At 41.1% G+C, this 25,697-nt stretch overlaps 2 protein-coding genes across 4 annotated transcripts; one reads left to right on the top strand and one right to left on the bottom strand.

Moving 5' to 3' along the window:
• Positions 1-3,757: 3,757 nt before the first annotated feature.
• LOC108938271 (histone H4 transcription factor-like) lies at positions 3,758-14,203 on the top strand. The gene is made up of 10 exons (XM_018758737.2): positions 3,758-3,939; positions 4,328-4,603; positions 6,312-6,538; positions 6,676-6,787; positions 7,678-7,830; positions 8,358-8,432; positions 9,075-9,195; positions 9,474-9,612; positions 9,829-9,953; positions 12,632-14,203. The coding sequence occupies exons 2-10, from the start codon at positions 4,453-4,455 to the stop codon at positions 13,026-13,028; spliced, it is 1,500 nt and encodes a 499-aa protein (XP_018614253.1). The 5' UTR covers positions 3,758-3,939; positions 4,328-4,452; the 3' UTR covers positions 13,029-14,203.
• Positions 14,204-16,593: 2,390 nt separating this feature from the next.
• On the bottom strand, positions 16,594-20,987 carry LOC114911580 (zinc finger and BTB domain-containing protein 21-like). 3 transcript variants are annotated; one of them, XM_029255237.1, is made up of 2 exons: positions 20,907-20,987; positions 16,594-20,812 (listed from the first exon to the last, which is right to left on the bottom strand). In XM_029255237.1, the coding sequence occupies exon 2, from the start codon at positions 19,776-19,778 to the stop codon at positions 16,764-16,766; it is 3,015 nt and encodes a 1,004-aa protein (XP_029111070.1). In that variant the 5' UTR covers positions 19,779-20,812; positions 20,907-20,987; the 3' UTR covers positions 16,594-16,763. The 3 variants fall into 3 exon arrangements, with proteins under 3 accessions (XP_029111070.1, XP_029111071.1, XP_029111072.1); XM_029255238.1 differs by having other exon boundaries at positions 16,594-20,768; XM_029255239.1 differs by having other exon boundaries at positions 16,594-19,654.
• Positions 20,988-25,697: the final 4,710 nt, after the last annotated feature.

Below are 25,697 nucleotides of genomic sequence, written 5' to 3'. Positions count from 1 at the left end.
CTATATTAAACAGTGATCGTATGGAGTGTAGTGTATTTGGGTTATAGCGTCATATTTCGAATTGGTAATAGAATGGAAATTTAGTTCATAAGAAGATATTTACAGAATTAGTGTAAATGTAATAATAAAAAGTTTGGTTCATTGAAATTGTGTTTGTGTAAAAAGTATTCCGTTTAATAATAGTGAAAACAATTTGTTCCCCAAAGATAACTCAGAAACGGCTTTATTTCTAATTCACAATTTCAGCAGTCCTTGCTAAAAAAGAAAACCAAGGAAGTGATGCTGCTGCAATGCATTTTTTTGGTTAAAGTAAACACATGGGAATACATTGCTGAATGCCTGGAGCAGTACTCCTTAGAGGGACAGTACACTATTCCAGAGGGTATGGAGAAGGTAACCAAGCTCATTTTGCATCAGTTGTCTCAAGACTTGGCTCTGAGTTGCAGTGATTTGTTTGTCAAGCAATTCCCATTGGTTTTCATCTTACTCTGGCAGTGTTCCTGATTTTGGTGCTGTGATCCTCTTTGAGTTCTATTCAAAATTTTGTACAATGTCTAAGGTTTTGTTTGTGACGAATACATGTACCGTGGTGCGGAGATGCAACAGAGCAACATGGATGGAGTCTGCTTTACCGTGTACCATCTATTGCTCCGGTTTCCAGAAGCAATCCATTTCTTTGATGCATGTATTAACATACTTCACAGTATTGTGCTCTTATAGGAAGTACTGCAGGTTCTTATATCATCACCAATTCCTTTTCATGTGAAACTTCTGTCCAAGGCCACTTACAAAGTTGGGAAATTTTGCATTAATGCAGCCAGGTATTCTTACTGTACCAGTTCAGGGTAAGTACCTTGAATCACAGGTACTATAGCAGGAGTGAAGATTCACACCACATTCTGCTTTTGATACACATTTTACATTTACATTTATTTATTTAGCAGACACTTCACCAAAGCGACTTCCAATGAACTCTATGTAGTGTTACCAGCCCACACACCTTATTCACCACGGTGACTCACACTGCTAGATACACTACTTACAATGGGTCACTCACCCATACAGCTGTGGAACACACTCTCTCTGTCACTCACACACTATGGGTGAACCTGAACAGCATGTCTTTGGACTGTGGGAGGAAACCAGAGCACCCGGACAAAACGCACACAGAAACGTGGAGAACATGCAAACTCCAGACAGACTGAGCAGGGGTCGAACCCATGTCCTCTCGCACCACCCAGGTGCAGTGAGACATCAGCGTTACTTGCTGTGCCGGCCATTTTAAAGCAGACAAGTTATTCATCTGTAGACTATCTCCAGCAGACCCATTGCTACACCATCTATATATTTATCTTAATTACTGTTAATAACCACGATGCTCTCCAAAATCAGTTCTGATTAACGATTCCCTGTAGTACTTGAAACAGTGTCAATGAGTGCAGCGACAATTGCCGGTACATCATATTCACGGGGTTCATCTGATGTTTTTACAACCCACATGGCTGGTAGACAGAGGGCCCCGTCTTCTGGTGGTGTCCAGCTACACGTGGATGTACGTGTTCTTTCTTTTATTGTTTGTCTTTCATGTTGTGTAGAGAGGTGTTGTTTGGATTTGGTTGCCAAAGTGATTGTTAATGAGTGGTTGGCAGTGAGCGAGTTCGAATTTGTATAATGTAACGACCTGCATTACTGTGTTTTGGTGGAAAATGTGTTTAATGTAAATAGTTGCATTATGGGAAATATGGAATGTGGGTGTGCAACCACTGGGGGCACTTCTGGGGTGACCGTGTTTGCAGATGTGTTGGAAAAAAGCCTACGGGCGCCAAGCAGTCTGGGAAGGCTGCATGGAGGTGTAAGTCCTGGAGAAAAATGGGTCCTCGGATCGAGAGCATTATTTCCCCGTGATCAACCGTTCAAGATGAACGTTCTCTCTGCTTACTTCTTGCCCCCATTCAAACACAGGGTGTTGCGCTCCCCAGTAATTTAGGATGCGATTCGCAACTGCCACTAGATGGCCACACGCTAATATTTTTAGAAGAGAAGAGTAGTTTGTCTCAATGTGTACGCATTTTGTTGATATTTAATTAAAAATAACGTTGTTATTGGAAAAAACTCAGAAGTCAGTCTCGTTATTTGCGAACACAAGAAACTGCAACGGTGTTAGTGGTGGCACTACGCTGTAAAGGCTTACAAGAAAAGGTCGTCATCAATAGCCATTTTTCAGCTGAAGGACAGTTTCCATTACTGTTGTCCGCCCACTCGTGAAGAATGAAGTAGAACCCGGATGCCGTAAAATACCCTGTTGTATAAATGGGTACAATTACTTATTCAGCACTGTAAGTTGCCGTGCACAAAGAACGTTAGCTCAATAAACGTTGATATCCAGATGACGCTGAGTTTCTGTAGACATGATGATTATACGGGGTAGTAGTTAGATCCCAAAATCACCATCTTGTGTCCAACACCAGAGACCAGTGATTTACCGCACTAACCTAACGTAGTGCTGCTCAATTTCACCCAAAGTACTCAGGAAGTAGAATTATATATTAACATATATTTTGCACTATTTTAAAAATTTTGAGCACTGACTGCACTTTTAAGTAGTCACCTATAAATGACTACGTGTGGGTTGTGTTTGTATTTTCTTATATTTATTGTTATTTATTTATTAATTGACTTTAGTGTAGTGTAGATTTAGTTTTGTTGTGTTTTAACTCTGTATATGTACTTTATCATTCACCTACTCTACTGAAACAACAATAGGGAAGACATGTTGCGAAAAGGGAATCACCCAAAAATGGTAGGTAAGGTGTACGGTAACACCCCGGGAACAGGCCAGGGGACCGTCCATCTTGAGCGGTAAATGTTACCGGGTAAGCTGTCCTTTAATTATTTATTAAGTATGGTTTTAAGCCTTGGGGTATGTCCTTTAGTGTTTTAAAGGTTCTGCCATGCGGTTCTTATATTAGTTGGTCTTATTGATTTTAGTATTTATTTTAAATGTTATTGTTTCCATGGCAGTTTTTAGGATTCATTTATTTATTGAATAAAGATTCAATCAAAACATCAGCTACTAGGGGCAAAGGGGGTAAAAAAGGTTCAGGAAGGATCTCTGATGGGGATTTTTATTTTATTTTTTTTTACGGGCCTCTACACAAGTAAAACCTAGAACAGTATTGAAGACATATGTAGGCTTTAGTTTCCACAGTTAATATTCACAACGTCAACCTGGTATTGTACTAAATGATGGACACCATGTTTTCTCTTACTTAAAAAACTATACATTTATACTGTATAAACAGCATAAAGATCTTTAAAAGCGAGGTTCCAGGGTACTATAGATTACACTTTGTTTAAATGTTGAATCATTTACAGAGTATAATAGTTTTAATTGTTTTTTATCAGTGGAGTCTTAGTCGTGATGTCCTGTGTAAGCCAGATAAAATCAGGTTTCTTGCAAGATAATTTGCATTAATGGATATGCAATGTGGCTTGCAAAAAAATTATAATATTACTGCAAATAAGACAACATCAATCAAAGAAACCAAACTGCACATTTAGCCAGTGTGAAGAATGGTTTACGATGATGGATATTTACATTGGAGATGAGAAATTTTACTTTTCGAGTGTTAGCGTAATATGAGTCCCGCCAGGGTTAGTGCAGCACAGTTTGAGACTGTTTTTTTTTTTTCTTTGTTTAATTTGAGACTGTTCTTCAGTGAACGAACGCCATGTTACGCCCAGAACACACCAGAGCTCCGCGCGCAGCCTCCATAGGCGGGAAGCTCGCGCGGGATTTTGTGCGGCGCGCGCGGCGAAACAGGAAGTGAGCGGAACGGACAGAAAGAAGGAGGGCGGGACCGCGCAACGTCCAAATGTTCCCCCCGGCACCTCTGTTAACCTCGTAACTGGCGAGCGTTTTGAAAGCAGCCTGCAAGCGTAAGTACTGAGCAGAGAATAGGAGTGACATTACCTTTATTCACTAGACATCGCGTACCGCTTCGCAGTCCCGGAATAATGTGTTTCGCGCACATATATGATATGAGTGACGTGTGCTGCAGTGTCGCACTCACTGTGTCACTGTCACTGTGACTGTGCTGTAGCTAATCATGTCCGATCATGTGGAGGAGCGCATGGGAAGCGAAGTCGGTCGCTGAGTTGAAAACTGAGGTGAAACCAGACGTTGTGACAATCACGTTGGTCTGCCTTGGTGTAGTGTCAGGAGAAGTGCTAGTAATATATACTCTGTAACTTATGTTTCCAGTTGCCATGGTTACACTGAGTCGCATGTTGCCTTCAAAGGTTCATTTAAACCTGTTTCTTGCAGGTATTCAAGTGATCACTATCACCCCCCCCAAATGACAGATGGAAGGTTAAAGGCCGATGATTGCTGGGACATGCTGAGGACCCCACCAGGGTGACTGAGCTCCTGCCCTGCTGTTTGTTGTCGTCATGGCGAAGAAGAGGCACTTGGCAGAGCTGGTGGTGGTGTGTCAGTGGGCAGCCTGCTCTTTCCAGGGCAGGGCTATGGAAGAGCTCTCGGACCACATGTCCCTTCACCTGAAGGAGCACCTGGGAGATGGGGACACCATGGAGGAGCTGGGTGGGTGAAAACGGAGTGGTGGGCGAAATCCTTCTGTGTCCCACTCTTGGTGCTTTGGGGTTGCAGGGAAGAGCATCGTGCCATGGTTGGATTCATGACCCTCCCCCCTTCACAGGAAGTGAAATGCGGGGCATATGTGTGGAAACTAACCCAAATTATTGCTTCCGACTCCTCAGCACCGCACAGTAGGCCTGACCTGCCTTCATGGTCCAATGCTGGAGTGTGCGAAGGCACTTGATTATGGGAAAGTAATATTTGGACTAACTGAATGTCTCATGGTACATCTAGAACATAATTAAACTTCAGCATGACATTAAGAACATGAAACAAATATTGTAGTAATAATAATAATAAATTTTCCCTTTTGTGATTTATGTTGAGCAGTTATCTAACTCCGGTATAAGACATGTCTTCGATGTGAGTGTTGATCAGGAGGACTGTTCTGTCACTCTTTCAGTTGCTTGAAAAAAAGCATCTGGTGAACCTTATGCTTTGTTGACTTCATAAATTCCACGACAAAAGTTTTACCTAATCGTGAAAAATGTAAGTTTCTTGAAAAAAAGAACAAATTCCTGTTCTGCCTAGAAATTCTCTGATTGTCAGAAGATGTTGCAATAAGGCAGTGGTTAGGCACTGGCTCAGGTTCAAATCCCTGATGCTGCTGTAGTGCATTTGGTTAAGGTGGTCCTCATTTGTCACTTAAAACTAACTGAATATTGAAATTACTTTATCCATTATTTCTTTTGGGAAAATATTCAAATTCATCCAAAACCCTTCCCAAATTCACCCCAGAATGAGCCTTAATGTTGCATAATCTCTCTCACACACACACACACACACACACACACACACACATACACAATGTCTACAACCAACCGGAGCCTAATCCGGCAACACGGTGCAATGCTGAAGGGGAGGGGACACACCCTGGACGGGGTGCCAGTCTGCCGCAATGTTGCCTAATGTCATTACGAGAAAGTTGAGTAACACATTAAGTGTTACTCATTCTATGTTATACTTCAGTCACAGCTGCAAAGCTTTTTAAATTGTGCACGTCTGTTACACTTGTTTGAATTGCACGTGTGTCCGTGGAGCTTTTCTTAATCATACATGTCTGTAGAGCTTTTCTGAATCACATCCGTGGTTGTAGTAGCAAACATTTATCACATTGATCTACATCTGGGAGTTTTTTTTTTTTTTATTTAAATCTACATTTGAAATAGAGGCAGGAACAATGAATTGTTATTTCATTAAATATTGTGTGGACATTTTTCTTCAAAATGAATGTGTAAATTACAGATTTGCTATTTTGTAGTTGATATTTTTAAGGTTTACCGAGTCTATAGGGTAATGGTGACTTATTTCTAGAAATTTCACAAAGGGTCATGTATGTACAATAGCTAAAAAAAAAAAAAAAAAAAAAGATTTCATAAAGTAAATTTATGTAATAGGTTGCCTAGACTGGCTTGAGGAAGACCAATTAATAATGAGAGGTCTTAATAATTGCATACCAGTGAAAACCTGTGGTGTACTTCATCTGAATTTCTACAGGAAGACTCCAGCACTGTGTAAATGGGGAAATCGTTTTGCAGTTGCTCATCTAACATTGTAAGTCTGTTTGGACAAAGGTGTCGACAAATAAAGAAGGGATGTGTGCTTGAATGGCCTTTTTTTGAGGTGCTCCTGCTCTATTATGCCTCCTTCACAGATGACTATGCCTGCTTGTGGGAGGGCTGTGAGTTCCTGGCCATGGGTAGTCCAAGTGAGCTGGTGGTTCATGCTCATTTCCACATCTTCCATGCCAAGCTGAAATTCATCGGTGCTCAGCTGCTGCAGTCCCACCCAGAGCTGCCCAGTTGCACCCAAGATCTCCATGGTAACAACCTGATCCCAGAGTTGTCAGAGAAGCTGCTGTGTCAGTGGGAGCACTGTGACGTGAGTGCAGTTGATCTCTTGAGCCCAAGTTCCCGATTCCCAATTCTGGTAATTTGGAAGATTTACATGTGATTCAGAGAAGGCAGCATTTTGATGTTGCCACTTAGTCTAAAGTGGGATTGATGTTTCATATGCAGAGCACCTTTAACAATCCAGAGTGGTTCTACCGCCATGTGGACATGCATGCACACTGCACTGAGATGCAGCCTCTTCCTGACCAGCAGCAGGCACTATTCTGCAGTTGGAAAGGTATGTATCAGTAGGGACTGGGAGGATATGTTCCGTTGAAGTGCTTCTTTATTCCTGCACATCTGTGCGCTGCTGCCATGGGGTGGCATGGTGGCACAGTGAGCAGTGCTGCTGTCTCACAGTGCCTGAGTGGTGCGAGAGAATGTGGGTTTGATCCCCGCTCAGTCTGTGTAGAGTTTGCATCTTTTCCCTGTGTGGGTTTCTTCCAACAGTCCAACAACATGCTGTTAGGTTCACACATAGTGTTTGAGTGACAGAGAGAGTGTGTTCTGTTCCAGTGACGTATGGATGAGTGATCCATTAGTTATGTAGTGTATCTAGCAGTGTAAGTCACTTTGGAGAAGAAGGCGTGTGGGCTGATAACACTACATAAGGTTCATTGGAAGTCATTTTGGTCAGGGTTGTGGCTGTGGGAGATTCTGCCAGGATCACTAGGTGCAAGGCTGGGGTGGGTACACCCTAGATGGGATGTCATTCTATTGCTGGGTAGCCACATACACCTTCACACGCTCCTGGCAGTTCACAGTATCCAGTTCACCTCAACAGCATGTCTTTGGGTTGTGGAATGAACCAGAGCATGTGGAGGAAATCTACACATACAGAGATAATATGAAAACTTCAAACAGACTGAGCTGGATTCTATACCTGAACAGCCCAGGCACTACCTGCTGTGCCACCCTGCATACAGTCATCTACCCATTTATTACAACTGGGTAATTTTTACTGGAGAACTTCAGGCTTAGTACCTTGATTGAGGATAATGCAGCAAGAGATGAGATTTAAACCCCAGTTCTTTGGATGCAATACAGCTCCTGTAACTGCTTTGGCACCTGCATAAATGGGTCTGTTTTACACTAGTGACATAATGAGGCTGCCTTTCATTTTCTCAGACTGTGATGCCTTCTTCAAGATCAAGTACCGCCTTCGTGAGCACTTGCGCAGCCATACACAGGAAAGGCTGGTGGCCTGCCCCACCTGTGGCTGCATGTTTTCCAGTAACACCAAGTTCTTTGACCACATCCTCCGGCAGACAGAGCCTGAAGGTAGTTAGTTGTGGATCTTTTCACCAACTGCCCTAGACTGGTAGATGTAGAAGCCATAAGGTCATCTGCATTGTTTACCAGGCATTTGATATTTTTTTCCGATGTTCTTTTGAAAAACGTACTATTTGCGATCGCTGTCTGTCAGCACATTGGGTGACGCTTTGAAAAAAATAATTAGTAAATACTTCTCGAAATACTTGAAAGGTTGTAGTCAAGGATCAACGCTGTTTAAATTCAGCATCAGTAACATTTATTTTTATTCTCACCTTAATGTTCTGGTAGTTCCATATCCCCATGGATGCACATAGTGCTGAATGTTGACGAATTACAGCTTTTGAGAAAAAGCAATAGAGCGATGGTCATCTTAAGTCATTGTAGTCGTGTGTACACTACAGCAGCACTTCGCTCCTTAAGTAGAGGTTGCAGCATCAGGAGGATTCAAATGATGTTTACACATCACGCTGAGACATACCCAGATTGATATTTTGGGGGATCTAACCCTGTTGAACATTTCTTGACATTTGCAGAGTCCTTTGTGTGCGAGCACTGTGGCAAGCGCTTCGCAAATGAAAGACTCCTAAGAGATCATGTCCGCCAGCATGGTGAGTAGACCCCCCCTTCCCACAGGTACATGTACATTTAGTCATGTATTGGACACTTACCTCAAAAGCGATGTACATCTGACAAAAAATACAATGTGTGCATTAAATCAACAGAAGGAGAGATTTGGATTCAGACACATGATTCTGAGTACAGTTAATCACATTCCACCATATGAACCAGTTTACATCACACAAGTAGCTGAATATACTAGGCTTTCCATTATTAAATAATTTAAAAATATTAACATAACAAGCATACATATGTTTATTGAGCACTTAAGAGAACAGGGCAGAGATGAGCGTGAAAGGTGAGCTTCGAGACCTTTAAATGTAGAGTGAGGCACGTAGGCCTGTTCATTCTCAAGTACACAAGTGTGTCATTACTCAGTCACTTTCTGAAAATCAGTTTCTGTTGGAAAAGTTTGTGTACAAAATGGTTGGGTAAGAGGTTAACTGTTCAATATCAACAGAAATTGAAGAGACATGAAAAGCACTGCAACATGAAAAGCACAGCAAAATGCTTTAGTTTACTAAAGTATGCGTGGAGCGGCAGTGGTCAGGAGAACGACGGTCAATTCTCCAGTTGATGGTTTTGGCAGGAAATGCACCGATTTTATGTCCGTTTCCTGCGCTTCTCCACAGTGAACCACATAAAGTGTCCTCTGTGTGACATGACCTGCACCTCTTTGGCCTCCTTGAAGACTCACATCAAATTTCGGCACTGCGATGAACGTCCCTTTTCATGTGACTTCTGTGAGAGCAGGTGCGTGTTGTGTATGAAATAACAAGGCTGTGTTGCGCCAGATGCTTAAGTGCTGTACTGAGGCTGCATATTTAACAGGCGTTAAATAAGATGATTTAGATATTTTTGGTGTTGAATAAAGGTGATATAATAAACAATAGTATAAATGTCATAGTAGTGTCAATGAAGATCAGCCCACATTCATAAATTGGCATAGGTATTTTTGTGGTACTTTCATTTTTGTCACTGTTCTGGTGTCTTTCAGTTTTCAGAAATGTTTATTTCTTCCCCATGGACAGCTTCAAGAACCAGCATGATCTGAGGAAGCACATGGAGACACACAATGAGGGTGCGGCATTCCACTGCAGTGTGGCAGGCTGCGGTTACTCCTCCCGCATGGCCCACACCATGAATCAGCACTACAAGAGGGTACATGAGGTCAGGCTGCAACAGGAGATAACGCTGCACCACAAAAGATGAATGTCATCACCACTAAAGCATGCTAATAATATTAATAGTAATACTTAGTGGCTTGTGTGTCTGGGTTCAGTAGTTATTGCTTTATAGAAGTAAAGGCTGTCAGTAGAGGTCAGGCCGATGCTACAGTCTGGAAAAATCTGTGAAAACCACCTGATGTTTCTGTATTTTTCATAGGGGGACATGGTCTCTAAGTACAAATGCCATCTGTGTGAGAAAAGCTTCTCCTGGTGCTACACATTGACCCTCCACTTGCGGAAGAAACATGACCTGAAGTGGCCCTCCGGGCACTCTCGCTTCAGGTGGGGTGTGTGTGTATGTCTATATACTAGGGGTTGCACGACTTCAGATTTTTTAAAGTAGACAGTTATGTTATGAAAGTCGAGTCGACGTTGACTAATCACTGATGACGTCATGAATAAAACCACAGAAGAAGGGAAGGCTTTGCAAGAATGACAATATGTAACTGTAACTGTATAAAACTTGGGTCCGTGTACATTGCGTTCATTCATTTTTTGATTTGAAATTGAAAACAAAAATGCAAATTATGATGCCTTTATTCATCTTTTGTTTTAAAAATGAAAAACAAATTATGAATTAACTATGTTTAAAAACGTTTTTTTTTTTTTTTTTTGCTCAAAATGAAAAATATTTAAAATATGCCTCATTTAGTTTCTTAGTTCTTGACTGAGTTATTTCGTTCTGTGGTATTCTTGAACAAGCTGTATGTAAATGAATTGAATCCACGCATAATCAATCAGTGGCTTCATCGAACATGCTGGCTTCGCTCCGAGTTATTCATAAGTTACTATGGATCACTAGGTGCTTTTCAAAAGCAGCAACAGAGTGACAGTGAGGGAGGATGACAAGTCCACCAAGAAAATCAGCAGGATTTTTTGGGTGTTACTACTTAAGAATCTAGGGGGGCGCAGTGGGTTGGGCTGGGTCTTGCTCTCCAGTGGGTCTGGGGTTCGAGTCCCGCTTGGGGTGCCTTGCGATGGACTGGCGTCCCGTCCTGGGTGTGTCCCCTCCCCCTCTGGCCTTACGCCCTGTGTTACCGGGTAGGCTCCGGTTCCCCGCGACCCTGTCTGGGACAAGCGGTTCTGAAAGTGTGTGTGTGTACTTAAGAATCTTATTACTAATTTAGCAAAAAAAATTCTGAATTTATGCAGCTATTCGTGTGATGAACATTGGTGCACATAGTGGAAACAAACTAACTGCACTTAAGAATCATACATCTGCGGCTCTCTTTGTCCTAATATAGTGTACAAACACTCACTCACCCATTCACACAGTAAGGGTAATCTAGAGTCGCCAGTTCATCTGAACACCTATGACTTTGGACTGTGAGAGGAAACCTATGCAGGCAACATGCAAAATCCACACAGACTGAGGGGATCGAACCCATGTTCTCTCACACCACCCAAGCGCTGTGAGACAGCAGCGTTACTCGCTGCCCTAACATGCCACCTGTTCTAGGTTAGGCTACTTGTTAGATTGGAAATATTGTGCACTCTAGGACATTTATCATATTTGGTATTGTGAGATTTTGATTTCTACACTTTGTATGATTAAACCAAAAGAGAAAATAAAAGAACAAGTCCTTTTCTTTTGTGTGTGTGCTCAGAAACAATAAAAAGACGTTTTTATGCTTTCAATATCAAAACAAAAAACGAATGAAGGGATCGTACACGGACCAACTTGGGCGGAAAGCAAAACTCACACACGATCTGTGTACTGCAGCTAAAGGTCTAATATCTTTGACAGTCACCAGCAAATTGATGATTTACAGCCGTCTTTTCTTTGTTACGGCAGGGCTTTTGGGGAAGTTGCTAATTGACTGCTGTCGAGGATTTGGATCGTTCCTTTGCTAGTGTTAGCAGATGCGTTTGTGTGCATTGCACTTGTACTTTTTTGTACTTCAGGACGGACGTGCATATTTTGCAAGTGACAGTAGCACAGGCTTCATCTTTAGTGAAGTATTTCCACACTCTTGATGAACCGCTGCTGGTTTGCTGCAATGACCCACCAGGCCCCTCACCTGATGTCTTCTCGGAGGCATCCATGTTGTTAGTGTCATAACTACGCGATCAGCGACAAGTTGTCATCACAGAGCAGTAAAGTCGACAAATTTACTAGTCGACTAGTATGTCCAACCCCTACTATATACGTTATATATAAATATATATTTATATACATATAAACTTGAGACTTTTCTCAGCATGGCTCACGCGGTGTGTGTTTCGGATGTCTTTTCGCTCTTGTGCACGGGGCACCGCACTAACAGGGCTCTGCACTTCACCTAATGTTTTCTCTTAATTGCAGTTATAATCCATCCTTGCATTTTTACTCACCACTTGTCCTGGTCAGAGATCCAGGGTTCTGAGCCTACCCCACACACGGCCACGGTTACTTGTACATTCACACACTAAGGGCAATGTAGCGTCACCAGTACAGCTGAACTGCATGTCTTTGGACTGTGGGAAGAAACCGGAGCACGAGCAGGGAACCCACGCAGACTCAGGGAAAACATGAAGTCTTTACTGCATGCATGCATCAATCCGGATTCAAACTTGTGCCCGAATTCGGGTGCTGTGAGGCTACTTATAATGTCATACCTTAAATTATAGCAGTGTACTAAGTATAAGAATTTGCAACATTTCAAATTTGACATACTGTGTATCTCCTATGCTTTCTGCAAATAATAGTTTTTATGTAACAGTTAACGTTACATAAAGTGACACAATTCCTACTCATCCTTACTGGTACCCTGAGACCCAACTCTTAGTTTGGGTTTCTGCAGAAACTGATGAAACAGTTAAAATATGAAACTAATTTTTCCAAAAATGAAAGCATTGCTAAGCCAGTAAATATTTTAGAACTTGTTTAGCACTGTAAAACATTTAAAATGTATTATTTCTCAATAGTGGTGAAGGTGATAGCAGAGCCCACAAAAATGTTTGGTATGTCAAACTTGTAGATACAAAGAGGATGAGGACGGGTACCTACGACTGAACATGGTGCGTTACGAGACAGTGGAGGTGACGGAGGAGATCATGAAGAACATGGCCAAAAAACGGACTCCTCGGAAGGCCTCTGGCTCTGGCAGCCAGGTGAAGCGCCCCGCTGTGCCTGCAGGCAGCTCCCATGGCATGTCCCCACCCTCAGCATCCTGCTCTGCCACGCTCCCCTCTGAGGTTCCTGCTCCCCAGAGCCCAAAGGATGCCACCCAGCCAGTTTACTGCTCCTTGAGCACAGTCACTGAGCTCGTCGGAGACGCCGACACCATCCAGGAGGACATACAGTCTGGTGCCACCTTTGGGGCCGTAAGGGCTCTGACCGAGGTGGCCAGGGGCCTCGGGATGGACGTAGTGTAGCCAAGGTTGTCCTTCCTGCGTTCTGCTGGGTCCAGTTCAGATGCGACACCTCCGTAATTTTACCATCAAGGTTCTGACAAACCTTGCAGTAACATTGAGAGCAGTATCACCTTTTCAGTCACATAGACTGCATTAATTCCAGCGATGGTGGACTTATAACCTAATTTTGCTTATAAGGTATCTTGAAAGTATTCTCACTGGAAGTGTCTCTCTAATATTAGCTGACTTTTGAAAAAGCAGCTATTGCGCAAAGGTTTTGGGGCTTTGGTGTCTATTTTTGTGAGAGAAACACCGGTTAATAGAATAGAAAAATAAAATGCTCATCTTATACACAGCGTAGATTTTACATTCAGATTACGTCCTGTGAGTTGGATACAATGACAGTAGTCTAAATTTTTTTAGTCTTCACTGTATTTGTCCAAGTGACAGGATCTTATGTCCACGTGACATAGTCAACAGCTTTGTTTTTGAGTCAATTTCTCTCATGTTGAATGGACTGTAGGGAGTGAAAACCCACCAGTGTTCAGCTGTGTTGTGACTGTATGAAATGTGTGACTATTACCAAGCTTTTACAGCTTGTTTTATCCATGTATTTTTTTATATACCTAGTTATTAAATGAACTTTCTACAGATTCTGATCTAGTGTATCTACAAGTATTTTGAAGTTCATTATCAACTTTGAGCCATTTTCCTTTTGCTGCTTTGCAGGTTTTATTTACTATGAAGTCAGGTTTCACAGCAAAAGGTGTTTGCAAATAAGATGTTAATTTTTTTTCCCCAGATTATAAGATTGGAGAATTCCGAGTGGGAAAACAGCCAACTTACATTCTACAGTGTTTATACTGTGTATGATTTGGTAGTTTACACTTCATCAGGTCAGAAAAATTACTTTTAGCATCCTTCACTTTACCAGAACATTGAACAGTTCTCAGTATAAAATTGAGACACATAAATTGATTTGGGAAAAGGTCTGAAGACACTGGAGGACACAACTTTTTAGGCTGCTAAAGGAAAAAAATCATATTCTGGGGGCTGGGTGCTTATACTATAAAAACAAGGTAAAGATGTACAGTGAACCAGGTGGATGCCTCCCTCCTCACCCTCATGACTTTCAGTAGGTCATCAAAGCAGTTCCCTGTGGTGTGTTCAGGTATGCTCATTTATTTGTACTGACAGAAAAGTGGAAAAGACTGAGTTACACCAGTAAAGGAAGTGCAAAATGCACATATTTTTCTCCTGTTCTCATGTTTTTTTTTTCTTCAGTTGAATGTCCAGATTTCACAACTGAAACGTTCAGTCAACTGGCAGTTAAAGTGGAAAAAAAATGGTTGAATTATTGGAATATTTGAAATTGGAAAATTGTCAATACTTTTTTAAATATAACTGTGCTTTTAAAAACTATATAAGATGTCCCTCATTTTATATTCCTCTAAGCCAATTTTAGAACATTTTAGGGGACACACAAAGTGAAATTAAAACAATGGCATTTTCCTCACTATCCAAAAAGTACTTTTTAAAACACTTGCAAGTGAATAATTAATTATGGAAGGTGTGGAATAATGTTTGGAATACAGTGTAATTAATTTGAGCAGCTGTAAAATAAACATACTGCTCAAAAAATGTATTGACCCACTGGGACTTCACATATTATTGTGCTACAGCAAGGAACCATAAATTTCAGTCACTGAACAAAAAAGTACCCTATAATGTGAAAGTTAAAAAATACTATATATTAATAGTACATATAGCTGTTGAACTATATATTGGGTTTCTGGTTTAAAAACCCATATTTCGCACATATGTGTTAATCTGAATTTCAGAAAAATTGTTACATTACTTACATGCTGAGTGGTGTTTCCAAATCCATCAAGTGAAAAAAATTCTTTATGAAAAATGAGCATCATCAGGATTTAAAAACAGCACACCAGTTTCAAAAGAGCAGAATGAAACGCCTTTATTTCAGTAACTAGGAAAATCACACACAAAAAGTGTAAAAAGTGAGAACCCAGCAGAGCCACATCACTGCAATCCACTTTACAAAATGTCAACAGGGTGCTGCTGTTATATCACAGAAATAACATTTTATAAAATTTAAGTAATATAAATCTTTTATACATAATTCTTTGTAATACCATACTGCACTTTTATGGTGTTTATCTTAAAGTCAGTATACGGTAATCTCCATGAAATCTGACAATGTACTCATAATACATAATTCTGAAATATTTCCCGCAATCAAACCTACAAACCCCTTGTCAGTCAGACATTTCTTATACATTCAGTGCAGTTTCATGTATTACAAATTATAACAAAAAATTGCATTAACTATGTGATTAAAATAATCTGAAGTCCTGTAACAGACAACAGTTCTAAATAACTGATCATTTAAAATAAAGAGGGTTAAAGAACATGAGTTTCTTAGGATTTAAGTACAAAGTGCAGTAAGAAGCATAAACAAGAAATGTTACTGCTAAAAAAGCAGAGACCCTGAAGAAACAGGCAGTGAAAATAAGACCGTTTGCTGACAAAGTTGTTCAATGAAGTCTAAAAAGGAAACGCATGCAAGAAAAAGAAAAATGTTGAAAACAGCATCAACACAACATGAGAGGAACCTCCTTACCTCAAAAACACCTTCCCATTAGGCATTTTAAATACATAATAGCAGAAAGGAATTGGAACACTTTTCCTATTTTGGTGTTAAATGTTAGAATCCAGTTGCAGCTACTTTTTAAATAATTTTTTCCGTGAAGCAGTTTTAAATATGGAATCACTTGCAAGGAACAAAGAAGTCAAGGAAGTGCGTTTACTCACAAAGACTTGGCCCAAATCTTATATCACCTCAAGCTGCATTGAAAAACATTTTGTTCACAGTCTGCTCTCACATTTACTACTTCTGTTTGTTGTTTGTTTCAGTGTATTTTCCTGACAGTGGTACAGTCCCTTACCATGAATACCACAGGATGGGTCTCCAAGAGTTCAAGATGACTAGACACCACTTATACTCCCTATCCTGTTTCCAACAAATGTTTTTCTCTTATTTACCCACAATAAAATGCTAATTAACCATTTTAAGCACAAAAAATATTTTCAAGTGTTCACTCAGTGTTACTCTCTCAGGTGACAAAAAAAAAAAAAAGATCTGAATATTTAAATCAGGTGTTCTTTAGTTACGTAATACAAAATATTGAAACAAATAGCACAACACTTGACAGACTGTTATCCTTCGTCAAAACCCCACAATACTGAACATCTTTCGCTGCTCATGTTACAATCTGAGATAGTGAGATAATGAGAAACTCCCAGAGCTGTGTTTACAGAGGCACCTAATGGTTTATTTTCTCTGTGCGTTTTATTTAACCATGAGAGCAGACCGGAGTCCCTGAACAATGAAAAGAATTAATAAAGAATCAATTACTGACATACACAAGTATTAAACAGGCTGTTCTGCGTGATTCAAAACATCTCATGATGCCTTTGAAAACTGAAAGGAACTGAAAACAAAGGATAAATTAATATTATTCTGTTTTTCCCATTTAATTACCACCCTCCCAATCATCATCAACATAACTCCAAAGAGGACAAGTAAACAGAAAATGACTGGGAATTAAACAAATTAAATGCAAATTAACATTACTTTCCTTCATGCTGATGTCTGCAGTCTACAGCAGCTGTAAGGAGCACAACTGAACTCCAAGAGGCTAAGTGGACCTGCACAGCTGTCCACAAAAACTTAGTTCAGGAGCTGGAGTGACTTTGTTCGTGGCTCCAGAGGCTGAAAGCACTCCTAAAGGTCCGGCGGCACAATTTACACACGTACTGCCTCTCAGCCGCAAGGGCTGGTGGCGCGGGACTGTGGCTGGACATCGCGTCCACCTCCTGACGGGACACCTGAATGTTCTGCTGGTGTGTCCTGCGCAGGGGGTCTCCACCTGTAGAGTTCTGCGCTGTGCTTTTGGCAACAGAAATAGGCGACTCTTCCACATTTGTGGCGAGAAGAGGTGGCGATGGGGAAAGGCGGGAAGGCAGCTGACTGTTTTCTCTGGAACCAGATGCATCCGGATTGGATGCGTGGGACTGAATGTGGCTCCAGAGACGAAAGTTGGTCCTGAAGGATTTCTGGCAGATGTTGCAGATAAATGGCTTGATGTAGCACAACAGCTCTTGGTGGTGCTCCAACTCCCTGAGGGCACTGAACACTTTGCCACACTTCTCACAGGACCACAGGCTGGGCTCTACAGTCCTGAGGTTCTCAGGTGGCACTCTTTCATTGACAGCTTCCTCATATGGCTCTTCTTTTACCCTCACCGGCTCCTGACGCGAAATGACCTTCTGGCCCTCCGGGTCTTCAGGAGATTCAGAAACCATTGGCAGAGAGTAATCTCGAGCCTTTTTTCCAGAGCTTTCTGGAGCCATCGCGTCACCAGCAGCATGAGCGCTGTGATCCCGAAGACAGGAAAGCTGCTGCTTTTTGTTTACGGGATTTTGTTTGTGAACCTCCATCTGATGTCGCCACATACTGAAAGGGGACTTAAACGTGCGCATGCATTCCTGGCAAGTCCGTTTTTTGTTCTCGCAGTGAATCTCATGCTCCTTCACAGCACAAGAATTAGAAAAGTTAAGACCACAGTATCGGCACACTATTCTATACAGACACCCTTGCTCGTGTTCTGTCTGCTCATAGAAAGAGCTCAATTTCTTCCTGCAGAGCCTACAAGGATAGACCTCTGATCTTTTGTCCCTTTGTAACTGAAGTTCTTGGTCCTTCTCTGGAAGAATTTCCTCCTTATTCTCCAGCGTATAATCAGACTTCTGACCACAGTGTAAACGCAAATGCTGCCTTAAGTGAGACAGGAACCTGAACATTCTTCCACACCAAGCACATGCGTGGGATTTCGACCATGCTCTGAAGCTTCTTTTATGACATACTGGAGACTGCAGACTTCCTAGCTTACTTCCCCAAAGTTTTACCAGTACATTTCTGTTCAGTTCACGTTCCTGCACCATTCCGATCAACTTTCTGTGGGGCCTGTCTTCTGGGGTTATAGAGGAGCTGGAGGGTGGAGGTGGAATTTCCATGATTCCATGTTGGGTTTGACAGTGGGTCCACACTTTGAAGTTGGTGTGAAACTGTTTGTGGCAGATGTCACAGGCATAAGGCTTTTCTGGGTTGTGAAACATGTTCATGTGCCGATGAAGTGCAGCGCTGGAACGAAACGTCCTCATACAGTTCTTGCATTTGGAAGTTCTAGACTGCTGGTGTTCTTTTAGGCTGCTGTTGCTTGATTTGAAGGTGATGCCAAGACTCTGGTCTTCTGACAGTTGTTCCTCATTAATACTTCGGGATTTTTTCAGTACACCTCCTTCGTTGCCCAGTTCTACCTTTCTTCTCTTTCCATAATCAGTAAGAAATTCTTTGGGCTCACTGCCATTGGTGTTAAGTGGAAAGTTTTTAATGCTGGTAGGCAACTCCTCTCCAACGGTGACACGTAAAATATCTGAAGGCTCAGTAAATGGGCTAATAGGCTCGGTTTTCACACGGACGATCATTTTATTCATATCCAAATCACTGCATGTATTGCAACACTGCGAGGGGAAAAGCAACGTGGGAATGGCTTTGGAATTATTACTTTTAACCTTAAAAGTTTTAAGGTTGTCTGGCTCACGGTTAGATGTTCCTTGTCCAAGCTTCAAAGCAGAGTCTGCTTTTTCTTCACCTTTGTTAAGGTCCATCACAGGTGAATAACCAGAGACAGTGCTGTTGACCGATAATGATCTACATAACAGACTTTTTATGAGTGGCCTTCTTGTCTCTGTCTGTTGAAGATCATGGGTTTTGCTTGGATGTCCATCTTGACAATTCATAATCTGTGGCTTTTCACTAAGACTTTTATCTTCAGACATCTTCTGAGGAAATGAAGCAGACTGACTAAACTTGCCATCAGAACTCCTCTCCTTGAGATCTGTGACAGAGTTCCACTGTGACACTTCTGCATTCCCCAATGTTTCTGGTCCTCGGTCACCTTCTGGGGTCTGGCAGGTTCTGCTGGAACACTGTCCAGATTCTGCTGCTGGAGACTCTGATGATGGAGTCTGATTTGATGGAGATTTCCCCAGAAAACTTTCTCCTTTGACATGAGACAAGCTTTCATCAGTTTTATATATATTTCTCTGGTAAACAATGACATTTTCTGGAAGGCAACCACTGTCATTACCCTCTGCAAACACTGCCTTTCTAGAGATACTGTAAGAAATCTGAGGTTTTGTTGTCATTATATTAGTCAGAAAAGAGATTCCTAAACTGTACCCTAACTCTTGAATTGCTGTCAAGCTTTCTTTGTCCACGAACAGCGAAGAGGAGTAGATGTAATTCAGCACATGCTCCAAAACATCTGGCTCACAGAAGTCCAGGTGGACCACTGCATGGACATCAGAATCTGTTCTGGCGAACAGAGCCTGGAAGTACTCGGAACTTGCAGCAAGAACACTCCGATGAGCATGGAACTTCTGGTCAGCTACGATCAATGTTACGTCACAGAGGTGACCGCTGAGCCGCTGCTCATTGAGCATGCTCAGTAGGGAGAAGGTATGCACAGGGTTAATGTAGTGCACCAGGTTCTCCATTCTGCCTGTATGGAAAGAAAGAGATGCTGACATAACATTCGTGTAGATTATTGACACAGCATCAGACCCCCTGTTCCTCTCCATTATAGAAGTGTTGCTTTTGTGAAAATGATTTTCAAAATTCACCATCTTATTTATATCTGAAATAATTTTGATTTAACCAGGATCATATCTGTGAAATCAGTGGTACCACAGATTAACTGTATCAGGGCAAGCACTCCTATTCAAGGGGCATATGTTGAGTGTTACGTTTCATTATTATTTATTCATTTAGCTCATACTGTGTCACAGAATGAACAAAACCTGTTTTCTGAGAAGCTCCATTATAAAAAGCAAACGCAGCAAGCAAGAGCCACATATGTGGAGTTGCAGAAGTAATTACACATTTACTTAGAACATCGCTGATAATCAAGCAGAACAACGAGAAGAGATAAAAACGTTGTCGAGTTTGGTTCTTGTCATACAGATGTTCCAAATTCTGTCCCTTTGGAAAAGTTCACTCACTTTTGTTAACCAGTTGTCCTGGGCTGTACACATATTTCACACTTTTTGTGTAATCCACATTGTTGTTGTTCCCTGACATCTCTTCTGTTTTCTTCATTTTGTGTCATTTGCTTAACACTTCGTTTTTTTCTTACTATTATTAATAGTTTAATAGAAGAAAAAAATGGTACAATCTGCACTTCTGTCTTTGAACACTGAATTATTCTGTCTTTAAAATAATTCCAAAACACTTGACAAACAGTAAATGATTGGCTGCCTTTGTTTTTATTTTCACCAACTGAACTAGTGAGAATCACATGTAATCACTGGACAAACATTATTACACAGGTCAGGTGTCATGTCATTTCATCATATGGTCTCATTCAGTAATAGGGTAAACGAGCCAAACGTCATCATGCGCAAATCCTCCCATTCTAAAGGTATGTCTGCTGAGGATAACAGTTGTATACACGAAACTTCAGAAACACATAGGCAGAGGGTCCAAAGCAGCAACTGTCCATCTTAGCCGCTCCCCACGCGCGCACTTCCCACAGCCACTCTGGCTCAAGCTGGAAACGGCGTGTCGCTGTCGCGCATGCGCATGCGCATCACGCATTGTGAGCAGCTTCCCTCAGACTGCTGGCAGAAAACACGCTCAGCAACCTTTTTTAGAGACACTGCTGAGTCGAGCAACACAAAAAACCAAGATTTACGTCAGGACAAGACACGTCGCTCACAGCAACTGTTGAGATAAGGAGAGATAACCACTGTTACCGTAATATGTCGAAGCATCAGTTTTTCCGCTCAGTACGTGGGTGACTTCTTCTAGAATTCCATTGGGCGCGTGGCAACCGTCATTCCATCCATCTTGAATTTGACGTCATCCCACACCGAGGATGAAGTCATGCCAGCGAGCGCTCGTCACGTGCGCCCAGCTCTGATAGGTTTAGTTCGGTGGGGGCGGGGCCCAACATGCTGACTGACACAGGAAGCTGCAGGCGAGCGCGAGTGAAGGAAATAAACACTTTAATGACAGTCATGCTGTCACCGCAGTGTTTATGTTGTCACGTACATCCAGCCAGCTTAATAAACTCATCAAAATTGTGTTAAACGTTTTCAAGCATATATGGACAGAAAATGCTCTCGACAGAAAAATATTTTTAAACTAATGTTACTGACCTAAACAAAACCCACTCAAGCTACCATTAATTTAGAATTTAGTGGAGTGTTTGCGATCCGGACCTCTCTTCATTTATTTACTTTCTGTAAACACCTTTTTTTCAGTAAGTAAAAAAATCTCCAGCTATTATTATTTCATGATTTTTATTTACTTCAAACAACGTTAGAACTAATTCAATATTACTACGGAGTTTGGAGAAAAATGGTAAATGAACAAACCAAATGCAAATGTAATCAAAACGTAATTTTTACGAACTCCTAATCAATCTCGACAGCTGAGTGATTGATCACAAAAGCCTCCGCAGTCTTATCAGCTTCTGGCCACTTAACTATTTTCTATACAGTCAAAAAGGTTAATATACAGAGACGTCCCCTGATAAATTACGAATGTTTGCAACTTTCTGCAAAAGTGTTGAATAACACTGTAATATGTATAAACTGAAAAAAAAAAAGATTTTAAAACATTTTCATTACCTTCCTACTGCTATTTCAAACTAATTTAAAATGAATGGAAATAATTTTCTCTCCACAAAAGACTATTTAATGCCAGCTGTTGGCTGATTTACACACACACATTCACACACACTCTCTCTCCTGTGCTGTTTTGGTGGAGATCTGTTTCACTTTGTAACAAACAGAAATGTTCCAGAGGCAAGTGAAGAAAATGCAATGGAAAAAATAACCAACCTGGGAAATTTTTGTATTTTTCAAAACTTGTAAACTGGAATGTGTTAAGAGAAGTAGGCAGTGTATAGGTCAAGTTAATTGTACCCCCATGGAGCCCCTGTCAGGGAGTGTCTTGTGTCCTGTTTCATTAGCTTTTGTATTATTATATTAGCTGTTTTTTTGTAGTAGCTCTGACTAGTAGAATATTTTATTGATTTTTATATTTTAGAAATTAAATTTGGCATAAGTAAGACTAGCCAGCAGAGCTTGAACCAGCAACCTTCATCTTACAAGTAACATGTCCTTATCTACTATGTTGCTTGCTGCTGTCAGCATAATGCTTTACATGGCAGACTGTCATAAGGATGTGACATATTACTAGAACAAAAATACAGTGTACTGGATATATGCAAATAAATACAGTTATCTAAGAAACTTGTGTTTTGTCAAGGGGGTGTTTCAATAATTATTAGTAATGTAGTTACATTTGATAAGCCAGTAGTGCTGCTGTCTCACAGCGCCTGGGTGGTGCAAGAGGATCTGGGTTTGATCCCCACCCACTTTGTGTGGATTTTGCATGTTCTCCCCATGTCTGCGTGGGTTTCCTCTGGGTGCTCTGGTTTCCTCCCACAGTCCAAAGATGTGCTGTTCAGGTTCACCTATAGTGTGTGAGTGACACAGAGAGAGTGTGTTCTACTGATGTATGGATGAGTGACCCATTGTAAGTTGTGTATCTAGCAGTGTAAGTCACCGTGGTGAATAAGGTGTGTGGGGTGATAACACTACATAGAGTTAATTGGAAGTCGCTTTGGAGAAAAGCATCTGCTAAATATGTAGCTGTAAATGTAATAAAAAATATTGTAATCTGCACCCAAAGCCGATACAGAGGAAACAAAAGGATAGCAGCAAACAGTAAAAAAGAACGGGAGAAGGCTAGCAGGTTAATATTTTGAGAAGTGTAGTAATTTTGTTTAACGAACATACAAAGAAAGACGGTACAAAAACAAGTTTTTGAACAATTCTGAATGGAAGCAATGGTTTTCAGTTGCCAGTCATGTGGTTTTCTTGAATATGATTCTATTGTAGGTGAGTGAGTATGAAAGCCCCGACAAACTCTTTCCTTTGTCAGAAACAATCCAAGCAGAAGTAATTCTGCTGATCTTTGATATGAGCTTTGATTTTCCATCCACTTTAAAAGGGAGTGTCTTGTTACCAGCATTACATGGATCTGTGCACCGAAGAAAAATGACAGCTCTTTCTTATGAGGACTAATGGCTAACCCTGTGGTAAAAGTGATTTTGAAAACCCTGATGTTTAAAAAAACACAAAATGAAAGATATAATGGAAAAAGAGTGTCCACCCTTACAGCAGCGTTCAAAAGTTGGGACTCACCCAGAAATGTTCATGTTTTTGAAAGAATTCATTACATTTATTTGATGATTTCCTCCAATCAATTCCAATGAACTCTATGTAGTGTGATCAGCCTCAGCCACTGAGTCACTCATCCATACATCAGTGGTACACTCACACGCTATGGGTGAACCTGAACAGCATGTCTTTGGACTGTGGGAGGAAACCCACACAGACACAGGGAGGACATGAAAACTCCATACAGACTGAGCAGGTATCAAGCCCACGTCCTCTCGCACCACCCAGGCACTGTGAAATAGCAGTGCAACTCACTGTGCCACCATGCCGCCCCAATTCATGCTTTTTTTTTAAATTAAGGTACTCTTAAATGTGGTGGTGTGGTGGGTTGGACCAGGTCCTGCTCTCCAGGGGGTCTAGGGTTCAAGTCCTGCTTGGGGTGCCTTGCGATGGACTGGCATCCTGTCCTGGGTGTGTCCCCTCCAGCCTTACGCCCTGGGTTAGGCTCTGGCTCCCTGCAACCCCGTATGGGAGAAGCAATTCAGATGGTGTGTGTGTGTGCACCCTTAAACTGGCCTAAAATTATAGGCAAGCTATCATTACTAATGTTACACCTGGCTATTACTGCTTGAAATTATCAATTTATAATGTATTATTTACACATGACTGCAAAGCCCCATTTTCAGCAGCATTGAAAATGTTCATTGCAGTGTCCTAATGGTCCAAGTGGTAGAGAAACCGTTGTAATTCTGTTAGCACAGCCAAAATCCACTACTCTGTTCAGTAAAACAAATAAATTGTCTTTTGTTGATGGTTCCGACACTCCTGAAGTTAATTTCTGGATTTAAAAAAATGGCTAAAACAAAGCAGCTTCCTCAAGAAACATGTCAGTCTATTACCATTTTTCAATACCGAGGTTATTTAATGTGTCCGATTGGAATGAAACTGAAGGTTTCATACAAAGGTGGCCAATACTGTCTTAAGAGAAGAGGACAAACTGGATCAAACCAGGATAGAAAAAGAAGCGGAAAGCCCAGATACACAACGGCACAAGAGGATAATTACATCAGAGTCTGTAGTTTCAGAAACAAACACTTTACAGCTGCTCATTTGGCTGCTGCCTTAAATAGTACACACCAAACGCCATGCTGAATACCGAATACACGGTGAGAGCTGAAATCACAAGTTTGCTCCCTGGAGTAACCTATGGAACTGGAATTAACTTTTTTGTGGAGAAAATAAAGTAGTAAGATCTGTTACCACCAGTAAATTTACCAGTAAATTTCCAAATAATAAAAAAAAAATTTGGATATAATCTTAATATTTACCAGACCCATGTATGTACGACACTCTACTGTAAAACACCAATATGGAGGGCAAATGCAATTTTTGACTTTGATGTAGCCACAGCTTTCAGTGTCAATTTTACCGCAACCAGCAAATGGAACAGTGTACTTAATGCCCTCCAGAGCAGAGGCACGTTTCTGATTTCTTATCTGTAAAAATTTAATTAATAGCTAACATACTATATGAGTCATTCTGTCGAAAATTCCCAACTGAGTGCAAGATATGTAAGAAAACATACACTGACCTGTGCCACATACAATGTGTTTGACTGAGCATTTTTGTCTGCTTCAATTCAGAGGTTAATGTTCATAGTCAGGGAGATTCTGTATCTCATCATCAATTTCATATGTTTCTACTGTTCAAGACAAGGACCTCCACGTTCATATGTATGCAAGAGTGGATTTCGAGATCAAAACCCAGGACACCCTGGCTTAGGCGGTAAAAGAAAGAATAAAAGAAATAAGAAAGATGTGCTTAAATTTACTTTCTCTCCATTAATAAATGTGTTAAATATTTTCATGTTCATATTGCACATAGAGTGGTGACAGATGATACATTTTTCTCTGGGAGAACATACTGTGTTCAGGGATCCTACATTATCTGTACTCCCCACTATTTCAGGTAAAACACCTGAAATACACAGTTTAATGTAAAGCTCAGAACAGTGGTATCAGATGTACATTTTTCACATTTTGTTACCTCAATTACTGTAAGATTTGAAGTAACCAACACACTTTCAACCCATTATAACACTTACCGGAAAAGTAATTACTGCATGTATTTTTATGTCTTCATTCCTTAGAGTGTCTCAGTCAGGAGAAGACTTTTTGGCAGAAATAAGTGTTGTGTGTCGCTTTCGACACATCAGACAGCTTCACAGTGCTATGGTGCTGTTCATTTTTACTGACAGTATAGCTTTGTCTCTTTAAGTTGACTGAGGACTGTCTTTGCACTGTAATTTTGGATGCCCCAAAGTCTAGGTCTTAACTGGTCCACTCAAGGAAA

The sequence above is a fragment of the Scleropages formosus genome, chromosome 10 (genome assembly GCF_900964775.1).
Source record: "Scleropages formosus chromosome 10, fSclFor1.1, whole genome shotgun sequence".
NCBI classification, from domain to species: Eukaryota; Metazoa; Chordata; class Actinopteri; order Osteoglossiformes; family Osteoglossidae; genus Scleropages; species Scleropages formosus.
This window is presented reverse-complemented; position numbering and strand designations above follow the sequence as displayed.